Source organism: Alligator sinensis, unplaced genomic scaffold, assembly GCF_000455745.1.
Source record: "Alligator sinensis unplaced genomic scaffold, ASM45574v1 scaffold96_1, whole genome shotgun sequence".
In the NCBI taxonomy this organism is placed as follows: domain Eukaryota; kingdom Metazoa; phylum Chordata; order Crocodylia; family Alligatoridae; genus Alligator; species Alligator sinensis.
The window spans coordinates 497,386-519,232 of record NW_005842402.1 but is presented as its reverse complement, the minus strand read 5'-3'; the positions used below and the strand labels follow the sequence as shown (position 1 = coordinate 519,232).

At 39.9% G+C, this 21,847-nt stretch overlaps 1 protein-coding gene across 1 annotated transcript in view; it reads right to left on the bottom strand.

Moving 5' to 3' along the window:
* Nucleotides 1-21,847, bottom strand: part of PTPRK (protein tyrosine phosphatase, receptor type K) — a 570,492-nt gene that overhangs the window by 323,619 nt on the left and 225,026 nt on the right. The window contains exons 4-6 of the mRNA XM_025211350.1: nt 12,456-12,537; nt 10,637-10,752; nt 5,497-5,643 (exon numbers count right to left, since the gene is read on the bottom strand). Coding sequence (XP_025067135.1) covers nt 5,497-5,643; nt 10,637-10,752; nt 12,456-12,537 — 345 coding nt within the window. The remainder of the gene's footprint in view (nt 1-5,496; nt 5,644-10,636; nt 10,753-12,455; nt 12,538-21,847) is intronic.

Sequence of the window (21,847 nt, the reverse complement as noted above, 5' to 3'; positions counted from 1 at the left end):
AAAAAGAGAAAAAAAAGAAAAGGGCGGCGGGGGGGGGGGGGGGCGGAATGCGGGCAGGGAGAGAGTTGCTATATTTATGCAAGAGTCTAATAAAATGTTGAGAGGCAGATGTTCTGTTTAGGCTTAAATGACAGAGATAACATCAAAGATTGAATGTATAGTGACAAGAATAATTTTACAAAGTGAAACAAGCTGGAATTAGAAAGAATACTAAAAATGTAGTATTATGAATACAAATTAAAGCTATAAACAGACACTGCCTTTGCAACAGGATCAATTGTGCCAGGATGCGTCTCAGTACAGCTGATCCACTTCACTGGGTGAAATATGCCACCTGTTGTCCTGTAGGGCTAGGACTATGCTGCTCCTAGTACTTCAGGGGCCTGGTTTTGCATAACTACTGTAAGAAGGGGAACACCATGCTCCCCATTTGCAGATGCATGCCCCTGTCTGCTTGGCCAAATATTTTTAGAATGGCACAAAGAAAATCTGTTTCCAACCTAATAGTTGATCTTCAATAGCTGATAAAATGTCAGTAGGGTAAGAGGTAGCAATGTGTGGCACAGAATCAGTAGAGAAAAATCCAATTAGACATTCTGGAAATATTTTGGGACACCACATCAGGATTCACTTGAATACGTTTGGGGGGGAGGGAAAATGTTTTGCAAAACATAGCATCAGCCCTCCTGAAGAATTAAAAAACATGTTTGGAGATAAAAGCAACTGTAACAGAGACAACCCTCTTGTGTATTTCCATATTCTATCATTTTACGTTTCAGAATAATGGTTAGTATGGGCAAGAATGTTGAGAAATAAGGAAAACTAAGAAAACTGAAAACAGAATGAAAAGCTTCAATGAGCATATTAAATGCAATGGGAGAAGAGCTAGTCATCACTGACCAGATGGCAGGAAGCTAGGGAAGAGAAAACTACTGCATAGAAGGGGAAACCAGGAGTACAGAGGGCAATTACATAATGAAGTAGTAAAACTAGAAGACATATTTTCTTAGTACCCTCTGTAACAGACATTATACCAGAATGATGTAATGCTTAAGGATGGAATGCATTGTAAAATGCCAGTTAATGTATAGAACTGGATCAGAAAGGACTGAAACATCTTGAAGCGTGTTTCACTAGTCTGCTGTGTGCCAATATAGGTGACAACAAGATGGGGCATCACATGCATTCAGGACAGGAAAGACTGATGACTGTGGAAACCATATCATAAAGATCTTTTTTAATTAGCTTTCTAGAAAGACAAAAAATAAAGCTTCCAGGAGGTAGAAACATCTAACACTTCTTTCCCCATACTATCAGTATATTGATAAATAAAATAAATCAAAGGCAGAAGGCTCAATTTACTGGCAGAAAAGCAAAAATCACTACTTTGAGATGGTGTACATCAGTGATTCTCAGCTAGGCTGGCACAGTACTCGGGGGTGCCTTGAGGTCTTTTGAAGGGTGCTGCAGGGTGCCATGTACTGTTAGCTCCATTAGGTGTATAATTGTGACTCACAAGATAAAACTCAGAGGCCATGCCCACATGTGATATGGACATTTGGTTCCCTGGAGACAACTAGCAATGGCTCACCTTGTGCTGTTGCTAGCTGTCCCCAGCAAACGCCTGTGCTATGCACACTCTGGCGTGCAGCAAGTTACTCGGGGGGGAGGGTAAGGAAGCTGGGATCAGCACTGGGCTGGCCCCAGCAGCCTTACCTGGGATATCCTGGGGGCCTCCCGAGGCTGCAGCAGCAGTGATAGCAGCAATTCTGCTGCGCGGAACCTGGCTGGCAGCCAAAGCGCGGCTCTGGGTAGTCCAGCTCTACTTTTGAGCAGCATACGCTGCCTGTGTGTGTGCCACTCCACTCTTTCTCCATGGGTTTTTTTGACCCCTGGATATCCTCCATGCTGCTCCCTTGCAGCATGAAGAACTGAATATTCAGTATGTGGCGCTGCAGACATGTCTGTGGTGCCACCTACTGCACAGTCATACTTGTCTGGATGCGGCCAGAGATTTCAAACAGGAATCCAGGGTATTAAAAAGTATTTCTGATCTGAGGTGGTCTTTTGACTTCTCTGCATCAGAAAAATTGCTCTATATATTTTCTGAAGTCAAAAAATGAATGAAAATGAAGTGGCATTTTCCAAAGGGTGCTGTGAGTCTAATGGGGCACCTTGCATTTGAAAATGTTGAGAAGCACTGGTGTACACAGGCTTGTAAAGCAAAGTTATGGAGGGACCACTTAAATTCCCTAATAAAGCCAATTTGTACAGATAAATGTCTTGAGGAACATAAACTCTGGAGATGGGAGAAGATAAAGTTACTCTGCTTTGTAACAGAGTGGAGTTAATTTCTTTTCAAGTAATTTCCAGAACACACCAAACCAAGGCTGATAGTAATTAATACTGTAAACACAGAAAGGCGAGTGACCCTGGGAGTGGAGCACTAAGATGGCCCTCAAGAGTTCTGCATCTTCCAATTCTGCCACTTGCATCATAGGTAACTTTGGTCAGCTCATACCCCAATACGTATTCTATTTGTAACACGGATTCACAGCATATGATAAAAGTAGGCTGTGCTATGCATAGTCTCTTTGAAAGCGTGTGCCTCTTTGAACCACTTAGGAAGTATTTGCAAGTATTGATAAAGAAATATGAGATGGGCATCATCATCATCATCATCACTACTCCTACTATTAAAAGCAAATTACAAATCATTTTGAGAGACAGAGTGGCATCCTGCAGGCAGAGCATGAATATAAATATTAACAGGAACAGTCAAAGAAAAGAAAAGAAAATGGCTATGAAGAAGTTTACTACTATCAGGTTGTAACAAAAGCCAGTGAATGGTAGTCTCAACAAACACGCAAGGCTAGTAACAGCCACCTTATGACACTTGCAGAGACAATACCATTCTAAAGTATCTATCGTATTTTTTAGTTTATTCTCATTTAAGATATTTTTCTTCAGTTCTGCTCTAACAGAAATGGGTATCTTCACAAATAAAAAAAAAGGTATTTAACTCGATGAAATTTGCAGAAAATCTAGATTCAGTACTACCCCTGCAATGTTGTGGTGTTTCATTGTTGGGACTCCTATAAACTGAGAGTCTTATGAATGATTAGGCATCATAACAAAACCTCTTGCACTTTCAGTTTCTCTTAACCTACAACAACGGTAAGGTCCTACGGGGCATGGCTAAAATAGTGCATCAGGCATGAATCACCAGTGAAAATTATTGAAAATAATTCTGCAGGAAGCACAGAAATAAGGTTGTCTAGATGCACTTTAGCAGCAAACTCTTTAACGTAAAAAATGGTATCTAAAACAAAGGATAAGTTAAAATGTAATGTGCCTTCAAATTTAAATGCAGTTATACTACCTAGAATATAATACGTGCAAACACATTTAACAAATGTTTTCAAAGAACAAGCCCATAGTTTAACTGGCCTAAATAGACCTAAATTAACTTGAGCCATTTAGTTTTTGGAAACAAGGTGCACATCTACACAAGACACTACGGCACCATAGCATCTGTTGGCAAAAACCATGACGCCACTGCTATGTCGCTGGAGCAATGTGTTCCCTCATGATAGTGTGTTGCTATGGCAACATAGCAGCCAACTCTAACCATGCATGGCTAGCACAGCACAACACATGCTGTTACTGCCACCATCATTTAGTACTTCCAAAAGGAAGTACTAAACGATGGTGCAGTAACAAAGGCACTGTACGGTCACATGTACACACACCCAAGTTCTTCCAAGGAATTTGACCTCAGCCTTTTCCCAATTTATTCTGTAGCTATTCCTCCCCTTCCTCCTTGTTGGGGAGGAAGGGGAGGAATAACTACAGAATAAGTAGCTCTTTATTGCTCCTCATCTTCAATTCTTGCCTACATCTACACTTTCCCTTTTGCAGAGATGTACTAAACTCATCACGGATACATGAAGACATTTGCCACACCCGATCTACCATCATGTTGCTTACTTTAAGCTGAACAATTGTAGATTGGGAGCACCTTGTACACAAGTTTGCACATGCCGGGAGCCATGCCAGGAACCCAATTTAAGTAATTTGGGGTGGGGGACAGGCAGGCACGATGGAAGGAGGGTCAGTGAGTCTGAGAGGGGAGGAGAGCTGTATGTCCAGGGGTGGGAAGCAGGGGTCAGGTAGCTAAAAATCGTCCAGTCAGAGCTGAGAGAGGTAGGAAGAGTGCAGCCCCAGAGCTGGGGTAACTGGCTGGGTTTTACTAGCCCCATGGATGCACTCTGAACACATACAGATATTCAGTAGATCAGGCTAACCTCTTCCCAATCTACTAACTTCATTCACCTCATCAGTTAAATTAATTTACCTCATCAGTTAAATTAATTTAGATTGGGCTGGCCATTTTCTACCCAATTTAACCTCCTCAAACATCTGCACAGACTGACACTTAGATAGACCTAACCCTAATTAGGTAGATCTACCGTCATGTCTGTACATGCCCCAAAAGTTGCAGTTTAAGGGGAAATGAAACTATTTGTGAATCCAATTGGAATTGGGTAAACTGTTTCAGCTGAAAAAAATCAAAATTGTTGAAAGGTTCAAAAAGGTCATAAACAACAGCAAGGGGGATATTGGTTAGATATATGAAAGAACATTCTACCTCTGAAGGTGGTTGAACTCTGAAGCAGATTACCAAAGGAGATTATGAAATCTCCACTGCTGGAAGTTGTGTGGGGGTTATTCTGGGATGATTCTTGCCCTAAGCAGGAGACGTCCTGAGAGCAGGACAACCAGGTTTTCCTGAGTACTAGAGACCTTCTGAGTCCTCTCCCCAGTTCTTTTTGTCCTATGATTTTGAAAAATAATGTTTCTGTTGTTTTGAAACTTACCTGTATTTAAAATTTAAAAGGTTAAATTATCCAAAAGCAAACATTTCAGATCAACCCAAAATGCTTTTCAGTTCAGCCACAAAAATATCTATTACTGTATTTGTAAAACTCGTTTGTGTGTAAAAACCTTTTTCCTTTGAATGAAAATCTCTCTATTCTTTCAGGAAATGAAATGTTGTGTCTGAAAAACTGACATCCCTAAACCTCTCTCCCATTTTCAAATGTTTGAAAAGCTGCCATAAAGAAGGAGAACAGCTGTTTTCCTTTGCTGTAGAGGGCAAGATACCAAGCAATGGTTTTAAACTACAGCAAGGTACATTAAGATTAGATCTCAGGAAAAAAAAAACTCCTTACTGTTAGACTGCTAGAGAAGTTGTGGAATCCCCTTTATCAGAGGTTTTCAAGAGGAGGCTGAATAAGCATTTGATAGGGATGGTTAAGGAACAGCATTCCTGCATTTGTGCTGGGGGTTTGGCCCCTTGAAACAGCCCCTTCTAAGCTTATGCGTCTATGATAAGCAGAAGTCCTAACGTTTGCTTTGAAATCTGGTTTTCCTGAAGCCTAATGTTACATTGCTATTATATCACTTGTCTGTCAACTAAAATTATAACCTTACTGGATAGTGTCCTGCACAGGAATTTTCAAAGGGGTGTGTATTTCCACAGCATGGTGAGAAAGACATCAGAGGGGGAAAGTAGTCAAATGCAAGCTCTCTGGGGAAGATCATCTCAGGTGAGGTTCTATGGTGGTAACATACCAATACCTAATAATGAGATGGTAAACAGAGCATTACGGGTTATGGCGCACACATTTTCCAGGAAAGATAGGACAGTGTGGTCAATTTTGTGCACCTCCCAACACGCCACCTTCAGAGATAGCCCCTCATTTGACAACAGTTGGTATCACTGGGAGGTCAGCCTCACACAGTTGTTTTTACAGCAATTTGCATTCCATTTTCCACAGCGCTTTTCAATTTCACTTTTTCAATTATTACTTTCAGGCAATTGCTTTAATTATCTGTTGCTCCACAAGGAATGACATTTTCCTCTGGCTGAGAGAAGAGATGCATCATACTGCATTAATGCTGATAAGCCTCTCCAAGGGTGAAACCATGGCTGCCTTTCCAGGCTTGGCAGGCCAACTGAGGAGGCATTTAGCCAGCACCTACAGCTATCGCTGACAGATTGGCCCAATTGTCACTATTTTGATGGCAATCTGCACAGGATTACCAGTGATGCTTTAAACTTTTAAACACATGCAAAACCCTTTCTCATTTGAGATTCACCAAAGCAAATGGTGTCACCAAAGACCATTGCAAAAACACAACGAACTGCAAAGTTAATACAAGCCTTTTTGCCCAATCCAATGGATATGTTAATGCCAAGCTCAGCAATGATGGATGGACTCATTAGTGTTTCAGTTATCTCCAGCTGAACCTGGTGCCAAGGCATATGGTTTAACAGATGGTCCAGCACAGGCCTCTATTCTCCACGTTACATAGGTGTCGAGTTAGACTGGACATTGATTACAGGTTGAAAATTTCACTGGGATTATGGGAGTCACAACTGTTCCCAATTTGGGAAGCAGTGAAACATAGTCTGATTATTAAAACAAAATTAAACTAAACAAAAAGTGACCAAAAAAGAAAAAGAACCCCTCTTTCCCAAACTCGCACATGCTATTTTTCTGATGTCCTGGTTGGATTAACAGAACAAATGCTAGACAAAATATGGAATTGTCTAAGCCTTTTGTGTGTCATATGCCCCTCTACTATGGCCAACCTCATGAAATCGGCCTACAAGCTTACTGAGGTTATAAACAATAGTCAAAAGTGACTGTTCAGGAAGAACCATCCTGAACCAATTCAGTTTTGAGGAATTATTTCTAAGCACTATGCCTTGGAATTCTCATCTGAAAACAAAACTTACTTACCTTTGTTCCCCCTGCCCCCCAATATATTTGCTAATAATTATGCATCAACTAAAGAAAAATAGGGGGAGGTGGGTTGGTGGCCCAGTAATAATTGTATGCTGCATGCCTCCTCATTGAGGAGAGAAATACCTCTCACACTCAATAGGCAATATTCTTCCAACATGTTTCAAATCTCTTTGTTCAACCACTTAACAAGAATATTGGCTGTAGCCATCTTGGTCTAAGGACACAGACAGACAAGGTTCTTTGGGTAAATCTGATATCTTGCAAAAAAGAATTTTTCCAACTATTTAGTTGGTCTAATAAAAGATACAGGATTTACCCAAAGAACCTCGCTTGCCTTCAACCAGTTAAGGCACTTTATCTAGTCAGATGTCTGTCTGCTTTATATTAACGAAGCTACATCTTTCAAAGGACTTTTGTTCTTTTTACTGATCACCTTTCCTGCCAGTCCTATTTGTCCCAGACCTTGGTACAATAGGGATGTGAAAAGGAATAACAAAAGTAATTTTACATAACACACACACACACACACACACACACACACACAGATACATCTATCTATATATTGATATAGGTATCTACATACGAAATCCAGTGAATGTCCAATTTAAGGTCAATCCGTATTTAACCTCCTAAAATGTAGAAACCAGAGTTTGACATTTTTTCAGTGCTTAAAACACTATATGTGCATATTATAAGAGATTTAGTGTCCTGAAATACTGTGCCTATTGTCATTGCATGTTTTATATATATATGCTAACAATTACAATTATATTTACATACAGAAACATGTACATGTGCACAATTTTTCTTATTTATAATCTAGCTCCACCTCCAATACATTTGGCTTCTGAAGTTAGCAAAACGTTAAGCCTTTGGAAACGCAGCACATTCATTTTTGCTATTGTCCCAGATAGCGCTGTTGGTTAAATCCTGCAACCAAGCATCATTTTGCTGAAAAAGAAAAGGAGGGGAAAAAGGAGAAAGACTTTTTTGGTCTTCCTTTTAAGCTTAAATTTCCCTCTAACTTTCGAAACAAACAAACAAAAATGGAGAAATGCTATAGAGACAGAGACGGCCATGCTTTCTTTAAATAGACCCATAGCTATAAAACAATGTCTATATAACATTTTTTTTTTTTAATCAAAGCATTTCAGGTATACTCCCCCAAGTTTCCCAATTATTAGCACCTTTTTTTCTTTTTCTTTTCTTTTTTAAGGAAGATCCTTTTATGTGCAACTACTTCGTAACAAGAAGCTTCTATTTTGTGCTAAAAAGTACCCCTGTTCTGTACCTTCACACCTTAGCTCGGGGGCAGGCAATTATTTCGAGTGGAGGGCCACTTACTGAGTTTTGGGAAGCCATCAAGGGCCGCATGACAGGCAGCCAGGGGGCAGATAAATATTAATTTTCTAAACTTTTTCGGGGTCCCGTGGGCCGGATAGAATCCCTGCCTTAGCTGGTGCTCCTATTATAGGAGAAGATACATTTTTAAAATGCTTCTGCTCCAGATACTTAAAAACAATGACTTGCGCATTTGATTTGATCTGTTGGTGACTTCCTTCCTAAAAGTAGGTCTTTGTGAATCCCTGAGTTTGCCAGTTTGGCAAAAGAAATAAAAATGAATGTTTGCCTAGCCACACTTGGGTCTATGTCCTGCATCCAACATTTTCAGGAAAAGGCCACCAGTTTTATATGTTCTCAAAATATAATATTTTCTCAAAAATCTGCAGTGGGATCAGTTCTTTTTTATGCAGGTTCTGACAGGTGAAGTTTTACCATTTGCACATCTGTTTTGGTGAAGAAGGGTAGAAATCTGAATGGGACAATAAACCTGGGGTACTGAGCAATGGGTGACAGAACTGACAGTTTAAGAAAAAAGAAAGGAAAGGGTAGAAAGCCAGGTAGAAAGCAGCTATGAAAAAAAGGAGCCCAAGCACTTGACATTTAAAATAGCCATTTCATAGTATTTTCCATTAAAAAATATCAAAGTCCTTTATAAACATTAGCAAGCAAAGTTATTTGAAGGGCAAAAGACCTTTTTTTAGTTCCAAGATCTTCTCTAACAAAGATTATTTGTAGTGTTTTACAAGATAAGAAAGGATGCACTTTTGTGGTCTACACAGCAAACCCATAAACTGTGTGAAAGCAAAAACATATGTTTTCTGGGCAGTTTTGGCTGCTAACTGGACTTCTTGAGAGAGAAAAAGTTAGAAAGGATAATCTGTCAAAGTTATCAGACTCGGAGGACTGAGTGGTATGGAAAAATTCCAGTTGGCTCTTGCTGTCAAGCCCTGTTGAGCAATTATCTGTGTTGAGAGTGGTGCTTTACATTGTTTCTTGCACACTTTTACTGTTACAGCTTTCTCTGTGATATAGTAATCCAGGTTAATCTAATTTAATTTCGTGTGTTTTATGTGCTCAGCCTGGCAGTCCCAAGAAATTGAACTTCTCCTTCTCAATGAGTGCATTTTATATTTGTTCAATTGAAATAATGGTATCTACTTAGCAGAAAGACTTGCAATACAAATAGTTCCTAGCGATAGGATATCTGTTTACTACAAAGACTTGCTAATATGAAAGGCAACGCAATCACTGTTGGTTCTCCGTTTATTTTTCAAATTGTGACACTGTGATAACTGTTCTTGGAATAGTCTCCATAGCCTATTTTTCTAGAAGTCAGATGCCTTCCTATTCAACCCTCCTCCCTTCTGCCTCCTCCCAAAAAATCATCTCTCTCTATTTTGGAGGTGCACCGTGTGGCTATTTATACTCATTCAGAAATTAATACACTCCTTTTTCACTCAGTTGAGACGTGAGACCCTGATTATGAAGGATGGTCAATGTGTTTCATTTTGATAATATTGCGTGTGTGCATTTGTTACATATGAATTTGGCATTTTCTGCGTTTTAAAATATTACTTTTATTATTTTATTATTATTTTTTATTCAAATGTTCTTTAAAAACATAAAATAAGTTCTTGAAGGAATATTTTTTCTGAACCACTGAGAAACATGTATACATCAAGCACCCTGTTACACAGAGTAACACACACCAAAGCAATGGAGTCAGACATTATCAATTCTGCAACTTTCACCTACATCAAAAATGATATACCATTCTCAAAGAGGCTTTCTGTGCCAGTCTGTGATCCACATAAATTGTTTTTCTCTGAGCTATGAGGATTTATAGTATTTTTTCAAAGGGAAAAGGAGAGGGAGAGGGAGACAGAAGTAGAAAATAGTTTTCTCATTTCAATAATTCATAAGAACACCCTTACGTGCACGTGTGCACATACGCGTGCATGTGAGAGAGAGAGAAAAGTTAAAATCTTTCCTAATATGCAAAGGAACACTACGTTTATATTGCCGTATTAAATATGCTGTCATTTTAACACACACAACCCTCAAGGGATTAATTGTAATTTCTCTCTATCATAGGATCATCCATCATAGTTATGACAGCTCTCTGTGAAGCCTGTGCTAAACACAGCACATTTGTTTTACTAGATACAAAAATCTCTTTCAAACCATATGTATTTACCACTCACACAATTTTGTGAAAGAAGCATGTAGATTAAAACAATGTATTGGGTTAAAGAGTAACTATTTGTGCAACTTTTATCCTCTTAATTTTTAAATATAGAATTTTTTAATAAAGAAAATAATTTGTTATTTCTCTGGTCAATCAAATTAACTATAAATTTGATTTCTATAAAACATTTTGTGAGCACAAGGAAAAAGAGGGGCTGAGGAGTTAATTTCATTTTCAACTAGAAGTCTGTCCTCTAGTCATACAGACTTGGATGAGCTGGCCTTACCTGCAGCCATAATTTGTTATTCACTGCATCTCTCCCCGTAGCAATGCATTGAAATGTAGCATTCTGCCCCGCATTGACCTCTACATCCCCCAGCCTCAAGAAATGTGGAGATTTGTCTGTGGAGGTAGAAAAAATAAAGTTACAAACATTGCTTGCTAATAAAAAAAAAGCCCAATCACATCACTTTCTCTCAACAGACACGTATTATAGCCACCTGGACTTAAATTAATCTCATATGAAAGAAAGTGATTTGTTTCATCTAAGCTTAAGCAAAGAGAGTAGCTCCACTCCTTCCTCCTCTCCCGTGACTCCACTACTTTGTTGTATATGAGTTATAATAATTTACAAAAATCAAAGCTAAGAAGAGGAGATTAAATAACAATGTGTGTCAAAAAATTGCAAAATTTTTTTACCAGAGTTGCATTGCATTCCACCTGACAGTGAAATTATCAGTATAATACTGGTGATTAAAATCAGTATATACTGGAAGGAGAATTAGTTTAATTAATTATATTCAAGCTATTAAGAACCTGTGCAAAGGCATTTGGGTTTTTTCCTTCTCTGTAGACAAACATCTTCTGTGATGAACATGGTCACATTTCAACTATAACTCCATTTCAAACATCTGCACGGCCTCAAGGAAAGCTCTATGACAAAACTAGAGTGAAATATAAGGTTTAAAAAAAACCTGATGTCCACAGCTGAAAAACAGACCTGTAATATAGCTCTTAAATGTTTTCTTCTAAAATACTGACTAAACTGAAACTTTATTTGTGGCTTTTTTTTTTAACCAATATGAAATGCAAATGGGATAAGCAGAAAGGGGCTATTTCAGCATTTTGTCATGCTGATAATTTGCTGTTAAGGCAATCCCTGACTCTGTGATTTTACACAGCAAAGCTCTATCTGGATCTAGAATCTGTTTTACAGAGAGAGTCCATAGCTGGGTTGACTGGAAGTATGAAGAGGCAAGTAATGGATAAGTGACTCCTCAAGGATAGTGGAGCTGGCAGCACTGGGGAAGCAAGGATCAGAGATCTGGGGGAAGGGAAGAAAGAACAGATTTGAGTTTCCAAAGATATTTTTTATCATTTAGCATCTCCTAGTAGGCAGTGGATTCCAGTACTATCATCTCTTCAGAGAAAGCAATTAAATTACAAGCCTCAGGGATGCACTGCAATGAAGCTACATTTTTGGGAGGGACTGGATGCAGAAAGGTGCAGGTAGAGCAGAGTGGGAGAGATTTACAAGAAAAAAAGGCAGCAAATGAGAAAAGTATATAGTAATGATTTCTCCTGAATCCCTCTATTGGTCCACAGTTCCCCAACTTGCAAACATACATATTTTTTCCAGGATTAAACAGATGAGGATGAACCTTCATATATACAACTGCAACCAGTTCCTGTACAAAATACTGGAAATCAAAATATTTTTTTAAATCTAGAGTTGCCTCTCAGGCTTCATAGCCACATTACTTTTTTCTAACAGCCCTCTGATTTAAGTACATGTCAGTCAAGATTAGCACAATCAGTGTATTGGTATTAATTGCTTACTGTCCACACCTACTAGTCTGTGAATGCAAAGGCATTAACTGAATAAAGGGTATTTTTTTTGCAATGCATTACTTACAATATACAGAATTTTTTATCTAGATAAATCACTATTGTACTACAATGTTTTCCCCTGTAAGCTGTATTAGAAATGCTACAGAAAGAACAAAGGACATCAATGATCAAGCGATGAAAACTCAGCAGCCTGAGCTAATATCAAGCATCTCCTGAAAAGACAGAGAAAAATGCAGCTCTTAATCACTACTTACCACAAGGGTAACTCAGAACCTGGATGTCATCAATGGCAATGTAGCCACTTCTCTGATCTGAGACTTCAGCTTCAAATATTACCTGTCAGAATGAAAGAAAAAATGTTTACAATGCTCATTTCTAGAGAATTCCCACAGTGGCAAGTGTGCAGATATAAGACATGTTGCTTTTTCACTTAAGCTGAACTTTCCACAAGGTTTGATGACTGAATGGAATATTTATTACTTAATATATTATAGTTCCATGCCATTGTTACATTAGACTTTCTCTGGGTTGGCTGCTTCAGGACATACCACAGGAACATGTTTATTTGCTCATAATTAATGCTATTTTGTTTCCAGTAAACCACATTTTTACATCAGGATTAAATTCTGAACATGTCATTTTCAGACCATTCAGACAGCTCTGCATATGACAGTATGATATTTTAATCATGACTTTTTATCCCAGTTGGGGTCATTGGTTCCCCATATTTTCCTGAACTCCTCTTACCATGCAATACCACACAAGAACATACAGCAGCACGGGGACACTGCAGTGCTCTCAAGCAGCAGCTCCAAGAGCAACACCTGGCAACACCTACAATGACACACTGATCAACTGTATGGTTGGGAGAGATGCTGGACAAGCTTTAGAGCACAAAGTGTCCTTCTTCATGTAAGAAAAAAGAGATCACAAAAACCCCTTCCCTCCCATTCCCAGGTGAGCTCCACCGCTTGTTGATATGAGTACATTAACATCATGGGAAGTGACCATGGAGTAAGAGACAAGTGATCATGTAGTTGAAATGCACTAGTTTAAGAGTGATTTAGATAGATGTTGGTATTGCCCTTGAGACTTGAGGGGCTAGAGGAACTAAATAAAACCCAAGGTCAAAAAAAGAAAAAGAAACGCAGGAAGGGGTTCAGAGGAGATATTAAAATGGAGAGTAGGGGAAGTACAGGGTAACAATGGAAAAGTTACAAGAATGAGAACACAGGAACAAGGCAACTGTAAAAGGTAGAAGAGCTGGGAAGGACAATTAAAACAGGAGAGAAACATGAAGAGCCTTAAAGAAGAGAAAGACTGCATCATTCAGAATATGGAGATGATGAAATTCTAGAGATACAAATAACTACAACTCTGTTGTGTTATTTAAGTATATGCAGCACCAGTAGGTATGGGAATGAAAAATATTTGTACTTTTAGGACAAAGGTCAGCAACCTTTTGAAGCCATGGGCCGCAAGTCTCAGGACCCCAGAGAGACTAACGTCCTGATCTCACCCATGTTGCTGATCCCACGACACACCCTCTCCAGTGTGGGTAAGCACAGATGTGGCAGAGCAGCAGGCTCTGCAGTGCAGGGGAGTACAAAGGAGGGGAAGGACAGCACAGTGCAACTCTATGTCTTCAAATCCTTGTGCCAGATCAGCCCTCTTCATAGGCTGGCTGGATATAGCCTATGGGCTTACCAAATTCTGTCCTAGGATAGTGTATCCTTAAAAATTACAGCTAAGTTTCTCTTAATTCCAAGATTCCTGTGATTTCAACTTGTGGCATGAAAATTGCCTGACTAACACTGACAACTAAAGAGAAATTGTTCATATTCCAGGAAGAGATGAAGTTGGCTATTTAAAATGTTGAAGACTAATTTTAACAAGCTTGTGTATTTCTTCCTCATGTAAAGTCGCTCATTCTAAAATATATCTGTTAAAAATAGATAGGTGGAGAAGTGCCTTGATCCAAAGAGTTGTATCTGGACTTCGACAAGGTTTATCTTGGTACAATAATAAAGCTCTCTATAAACATTTTGCTCATGCTCTTTTGTTTGATAACACTGGAAAATGCTACTGGTGAAAAAATAAGACCTATTATATCATTAAGTCCACAGCCATGCAAAAATGGGATGTAAGACTGCCACAGAGATAAAGAAAGTTACTTTTGTAACAGAAAGATTCATTTAGATCACCATCGCTACCAGAAAACACTACTGCCCACACAGCCGTAATTTACTGTCTTTATGATACAGTTTAATTCCATGATCACATGCAGTATCTTTTCACAGAAACCCATCTCATTCAGCACACAGGCCAAGCTGGACTCTGTGACTCTGCCCCCTCTATAAATCAGGGTTCTGTGGTGAAGAAGGCGATTTGCTGAATCCCTGCCTCATTTGTTGGAGAAGTGAGAAGGTGTACAGGCGACAGTAAAATACTGAAAAGAAAGGATCAAGACTCATGACAGAGGTGATCTCTTTTATTAGACCAACTAGATATTTGAAAAAAAAATCTTTATTGGCAAGGTTTAGGGCACAGATACCCTTCATCATGCATAAGATAACTTTTACAGTCTTTACAATTTCCTATGCCTGATGAAGGGTACCTGTGCCCGAAACCTTGCCAAAAAAGATCTTTTTTCGCAAATATCTAGTCGGTCTAATGAGAGAAATCACCTCTGCCCCAAGTTTTGTTTCCTTTTGCCTCTTTTGATTCCTTTTCATGGATTCATTTTGCCTCTAGACCAATATGGCTACAACGGGGATACCTGAAAAGAAAGGATGGCTTCAAAAGACAGGGAAGTTGAAAGTTATCCTGAGGAACTGGATTCTAACCTGCTTCTGCCACAGAGTTCTTATGAGATGCTTGATGAGTCATTTACACAGATGCACAGATGCTGAACACTCACAAAGGCAACTGAAGTCACTGAAACCCTTGTTCTGGAACTATTGGGTGATCACTACTCTGAAAAACCATGCCAAGTGTTGCATATTGAACTTCCCAAAATTAGTGCACGCTTTTGTATTTGCAAAATGAGGACGATGATGATATCCCTTTCATCTGCCAGGGGTGATTTGAAAATATGTTAATTCATGGTTAGTAAAGCATGTATATGCCATGGGCAGACTACCCTGGGGGGCGGGAAATGGGAGGAAATGAATAATTCTGTCCTTAGAATAGCATGTGAAAATGGTGCAGCAATAAAGACATGGGCCCACATATCAGCCAAGGAAGATAAAGCAAAGCATTGATTAAATGCTCATTAAAGTAAGCACACGTCATACAGGGGCTGTCTGTACTGCCTCCCTACCCAGTACAGGACTGGCAATCAAAGAAATAAGCCCCATCATGATCATGTTTGGAAAAATAGGGCATGCTAAAAGCAGATCCTTTCTGAGCCTAGAACCACTGTGACAGAAAGCTCATGCTTTCTGAGCCTCACTCACTCACACTTGATCAGTGTATGAACAAACCCACACATTCAGCAATGTAGATAGCTTCTAGAAGCCTTAGGTGCATGTTCCCAGCCCTGAGGTCAAGGACTCGGTTTTCCAGTTAAATTCTGTAAATTAGAAATTGTTGTATCTGTATGGGACATCAGGAGGAAGTGCAAGGCTTCCTACTCCAGGGACACCTTTGGCAGTGATTCCTATTTAATGCCTTCCCTTTTCCATGATCAGGAACCATCCTGTGCCTTACCTCCTATGACTGATTCTGTGAATGCTTCAAAAGGTAAATCGACACATTTACTTGGTTTAATTGTCCAGATTCTCAAGAAGGTCTCAGGGAAAAAACCTCTCTAACAGCAGTTTCTTTACTTCAGCTGTACAGTGAGTTTTGCTAGATCTTAAAATGTATCATCATCTGAAAGAAAGTCCAACTAATTGTTCTCTATGCCCAGCATCCTGCAATCAAAGCCCTACATGTTTTGTCATGCCATACCACAGTAAGATCTCAGCGTTGTTTTCACACTTCTGATGAAGTGACCTTTGGATATAGTACAACATACTATTTACTCTGCCTCTCTATGAAAAAGACAATCATCGGCAATTACCTCAACAACAAGAGTAAGCAAGATCTAAGTTCTCTGAATACTATCTATTCAGATAAAGTATCCTGGAGGACACCCCAAATTCCCCTGCAAAGTCACCAAATTCTGTCTCACTCAGCAACTCAGCTTCCCTAAACCTTGCTCTTCCAGAGTTAAGCCAAAATTACAGTCACTCAGTGTGAAAAGCATTTCACCCTTCTACCAGCACAGGTCTTGAGACTGAAGAGGTCAACCTTCTTGTGCTCCTTTTCTCTACCAGTGGAGCAAAGCCATTTGGCCTTCTTAGCTACTGAACTACCATCTGAGAGGTGTCATGACCGAAAAGGCATGATTGTGTGTGTGCTTCGGCACCAGAATTATCCCCGTCAAGTTGCAGAGCATTGCACAGGAGAGTTTCCTGTAGCAAGAGGAAACCCCGGTGCAGGGACGAGTTTCCCGCCTTTTCTGCAGCTTCTTTTGCAGGGTGCATTGCTCAAGTTGCAAGAGGAATGCACGGTGCAAAAGAGTTCCCGCCACCGGTATGCAAATTTGTTCCCCGTGATTGGCGAGTGCTAAATTATTCACACGTGGCGGCTAACGATTGGCTTGTTAGCCCGATAAGAGGCTTTAGCGGGTTCCGCCCCAGCCGAAGTCTTCGAACGCAACTCTTATAAGACGTATTTACGATTCCTATTTTGGTGGCTCGTTCACCCAGAGCATCCGGAGCTCTGCACTGTGGAGCCTAGCAACCTCCACAAGACCATCTGTGTTGTTTGTCTGTAACTGCAACTTAATCAAGCTTTCCAGCCTACACCACTGCCATCTCGGTGTAAGTAAACAATCTTTTAAAACTACCGCTACGCATCCGTGACTAATTCCAGCTCGAAGGCCTTCCCTCTCCGCCCTGGCGTGCCCGGGCTGCTGGCCACAGCCCGCGTGCAGCGTGAAAAGGGCTTGGGTCGCTTCCGGCCCACACAAGAGGAAGGTCCAAGAGGTTATGACATTACTCAGGCCCTAGGGAGGTATTTCATACTTTGTTCTCCCTTCAGTCACAGAGAAAGAGGCAGGAGTTTTTCACATTAGTTAGCCAGGTCTATCAATGCCTTATTTATAAAGCAAGGCTATTTCAGCAGAGCCAGAGTCCAGCAGTATGTCTACCTGCCTATGAACAGATTCATTTATTTCCTCTAGCAAAATCTGAAACGTTGGTGCTATACATAGGAACATAGACCTGAAAGACTCCTCAGCTGCAAATCACACATTGCATCAGGTCTCCAAAACCACAGAAACTATCCATTTGATGAGATGATGAAAGGATAAGAATGACAACAGATGAAAAACAAGTCTCAAACTCAGATCATAAAATCCTCCTGAAGTGGTGACGGAAAAAGCAATTGACATGGTAGAACCTGTAAAGTCAAAACTGAGGAGATAGAAGTTGAACAGTTTGTCCTGTACCTAATGACAAGGGAAAGCCAAGGGCCTTATTGCCAGAAAAAAAGCCATCAATGTTGTGATTATGTCAGAATAGAGGCGGTCTGAGAGGTTACTCTGGACTACCCAAGTAGTCATTTAGTACCCAAACTGCTGACAGACAGACATGGGGACAAAGTGGTGCCATGTTTATAGTCAGAACTGAATACAGACTCTAATAAAACAACTTCCAAAGAGACTGTCATGACTACTAGAGCTAAAGATGGGCCCAACATAAACTGATAAGGTAAGCAGTATTCATCATAAAGAAATCCTGAAGTTGCTCAGTGCCACAGTAAATACAGGAGCCAGCAAAGGACATGCTGTTGCAGCAATCATAGGATAGATTATGCCCAAGATCATGAGACCTTTCATCTGAGGAAAACCAGAACCAGGAAACTCAGTACTGGAGTAGAAGGAAACAATGGCACTTCCAAACTACCCTCTGAGAAGGAGGTCAAAGAAATACCTATGGCATTTATTTGCCAGTGACTGAAGGTGACTGACAGCTTGATATCAGTGTTGGAGTCAGTGCCTCAGATGAATATGCAATTCAGCAGCAACTATAATTGGCCATGGAAGAGAAAACAAAATGGCCAAAGGGTACCATGCACAAGATGGCAATACCTCATTGCAAAGATGAAAATTTAGTATGTACCTCCAACTCCCAAGAGGTTAAGGATTTTTTCTAAAGCAAAAGAAAAGTGGATAAGTTGAAGGATGACAAAATAAGGCACTAGAAATAAAAAGGGATAGAAGCCCAAAACAGGCTTTGGACCAGGGTCGTAGGCCCTGAAATATGAGCCAGAGTGTACTGTCTCAAGGTAAATTGAGGTCCAGGAGGTCGGTGCTGTCCCTCAACCTCAGCACAGAGCATGGGAAGGGTCAAGACTACAGCATGCTTCATGAGTCCTGGTAAATCAAAATCTGAGCATTGCTCTATCACACAGGGGAGATCCCATGATCCTCTCAGCTGATCAACTGTAGTTATATGTTGAAGCCTGCCCCTTGCACTCTGGACAGGCTGATCTCCTGTGAGCTTCCTCAAATGCAGGAAACTTGATTGCACAATTTTGTGGTAATGGGGGATTGCATTCTCGCTTTCCCTCTGGTTTGCTCCTTGGCCTTTTGGGTAGAAGCAAGCAACACTAGGGGGCATCCAAACCCCAAGGTCTCTAAGCTTGGGGCTTACACGTAGGATGCCTGTTATGGATTTGGGAAGTATCTGAAACCTGATGGGACTGGGAGGGAACATAGTTGCACAGTGGTAGAACCACACAGACTTGTACAATTGAGTTCTGCTCAATTAAAATTTGGAACTTGACTACTGAGCTTCACCCAATAGAATTTGGAACTGATTTGGTTCTTGAAATTAAATTAACAAATGTATATTCATTTGAGGGAGTAAAGGAAAATATCAAGCTTCCTAAGAACAGCATGAAACCTCTACTGTGATCCCATATTTCCAGAAGACAGTATACATATTGTATCAATCACCAGTACTGGAGTGCTCAATAGATGTATTTGTTGAAGTTGTTAGGCCTAGACAGCATTAGTATGCATTACTGAAGAGTGAGGAGTACACACAGTATTATTGTACAAATTACCTCTGAGATGCAAATAACTGTTTTATACAGGAATTTAAATTATGAACATGACAAGGGGGCTAAATAATGATAAAATAATCTTCCCCTTAAGGAACCTTTTTTTTTCCCCTTTGGGAGAACATAAAATTCACCTAGGCAAAATGTATGTTAGTAGCATGCTCATATACTACTAAGATTACAACAAAAATATAGTTTCTCACTGACTGTTTTTCCCTTGCTAGACTTCATTTTGCATCATTTAACAGCAGCTAAAATCAAATCTCTGAAAGCAGGTTCCGTGACCGACAATGATATATGATTGGCTTTATGACTTTAACAGAGCACTCAACTCACAATGCTTTTCTGTTCAGCTAACCCCCACAATAAACAACCCCCCTTCCCCCCCCCAAAAAAAAACCCTGCTCTTCATAGCTTAATTACCCAAAGCTTGAGCTTCTGCACAGGTCAATTCCAATACCTGGTGTTGCGAACTGCCTTGCGGGACTATACAGAAGGGACTGCAGTCATGACAGATGACAACATAAAAACCAGCCAGTGCTTCAGCTTGGGAATGAAATGAGCTCTGCTTTTCATGCTGTTTTTCTCCACTCCATTTTCTGAAACCATGATGGTGGATATTCTGGTCTATATTTTACAGATGTGGCATCACTTCTATATCACAAGTGAATAAACTAATTGAAGGGGAAACTACTTAAGAAGGAATTTTAGGGAAAGGACTAAGGCAGAGAAGGGTCTGAGAGTTTTCACCTCTAAGAACACCTTTAACCTGGAAATTTTAAGTGGTTTGCAAGAATCCTAACTGAATTTATTTGCTTTGTTTGTGGAGGTTCTGTTTGTTCTCTAATTTCATTTTTTAAGAAACACTTGATCAGCTCCAGATGTGCTTCAAGCAGAACTGGTTAGGGTCAGAATAGACACAGAAACAAGTTTGTTTTGTAGCCAGAGAGTGCATGACAAATTGTGCTTTGAACAAGAACAAAAGTGATTCCACTTAGAGCAAAGTTTTAATGTAATTAAACCTATTAGTTCAGCAGTTAAGTAAGATCTCTTTAAAAATCTTAAATACTATGTTTACAATTGTAACGATCAACATACAGCTAAAAATGAATGAAATGCTTACATTATGATAAAAAAAGAAAAACACCCCTTGAAATCTCAATGAAAGCTGCCTGAAAACAAAGATGTGGAAGAATGTCTGAACAATTTCTTACCTAATACATAAAAATTTTGTTGACATAATAAAATGGATCTCCCTTGTGAAAGTTCCAAATAATTTTGCTGAGCTAATTTAGAAACCATGAAAACATAATTACTTCCATTTGAATGCTTAAGTAATGCTGTGAGGCAGGGTTTTCTGCTGACAGGGCCCCAGAGAATTTTCAGTACAGTAAATCAAACACTTGGGTGAAAGCTTCGAAATCTGACATCTTTAAAATCTGCTAGTTAAGAAACACCCTATTCCTTGTTGTTTTCACACTGCACATCTCATGAGATTTAAAGCTGGAGGAGTTAGGCAGCTCCGTATTTATATTGCAAAGTTAGTAATATTGTTACTAGAACTGGTCAGTAAATGTTAATAAAAATTCTTCTACCGTCTCACAATCACTCAAGGGGACCCTGCTGCTTTCACCTCTTTTTCCAACAGGTATTTAAATCCAATGAAGAATCATGGGACTACTACATTTGCTAGATCCATTTTAGTTACAAAATTCTCCAGTGGAGAATCCCACAGGAGGTAAAAATGCCTATTCTGCTAGTCCTTCAAACAGAGTTATAACAAGTGATTCTGGCAGGCACTTTAGCAGAATAAAAGATAAGAAGGCTCACAGTTGGTGCAAACAAAGAGCTCTGACAATGTAAAACAGGACAGAGTAGTTCCCAAATAGCAGTTCGGAGAAATCACACTGCCCATTGGGGCTGGATCCCCTCTTTACATCCAGTTGTTGAACTGTATTCCTAATTTTATTTTTACATGTAAGCAACTACTGTAGTGTTCACAAGAGTATCATGCCTTTGTGAATGAGAGGGGAGACCATTCATAAGCCAAGCAAATCTTTTCCAGGGCCATATCCTGAGTTCCTAATATATGTTCCATGCTCTGAAAAAATTTGAGGAATGTGAAACATACATAAAGAAACTATGCATGTTATTACTGAGTTACACCTATTTCTCCTATATTTTTTATGTCAAAGGCCAACTAGCTTCGAGTATCAAGGACAATAAAAAGTCCTTTTTCAGATATGTGGGGAGCCGGAGGAAAAGCAAGGGCAACATTGGACCCCTGCTAAACCAGATGGGACAACTGACAACCAGGAAAAAGCCAACCTATTAAATGGGTACTTTGCATCAGTCTTTCATCAGTCCCATGGGATAACCATGCCCACTACGGGACAGGGAGGTCCAGGTGAGGGAGATTCCCTGCCCTCCATCAGTACTGACCTCGTGAAGGAACACCTTGAGAGGCTGGATACCTTAAAGTCAGCCGGCCCTGACAATCTACACCCCAGGGTACCCAAGGGGCTGG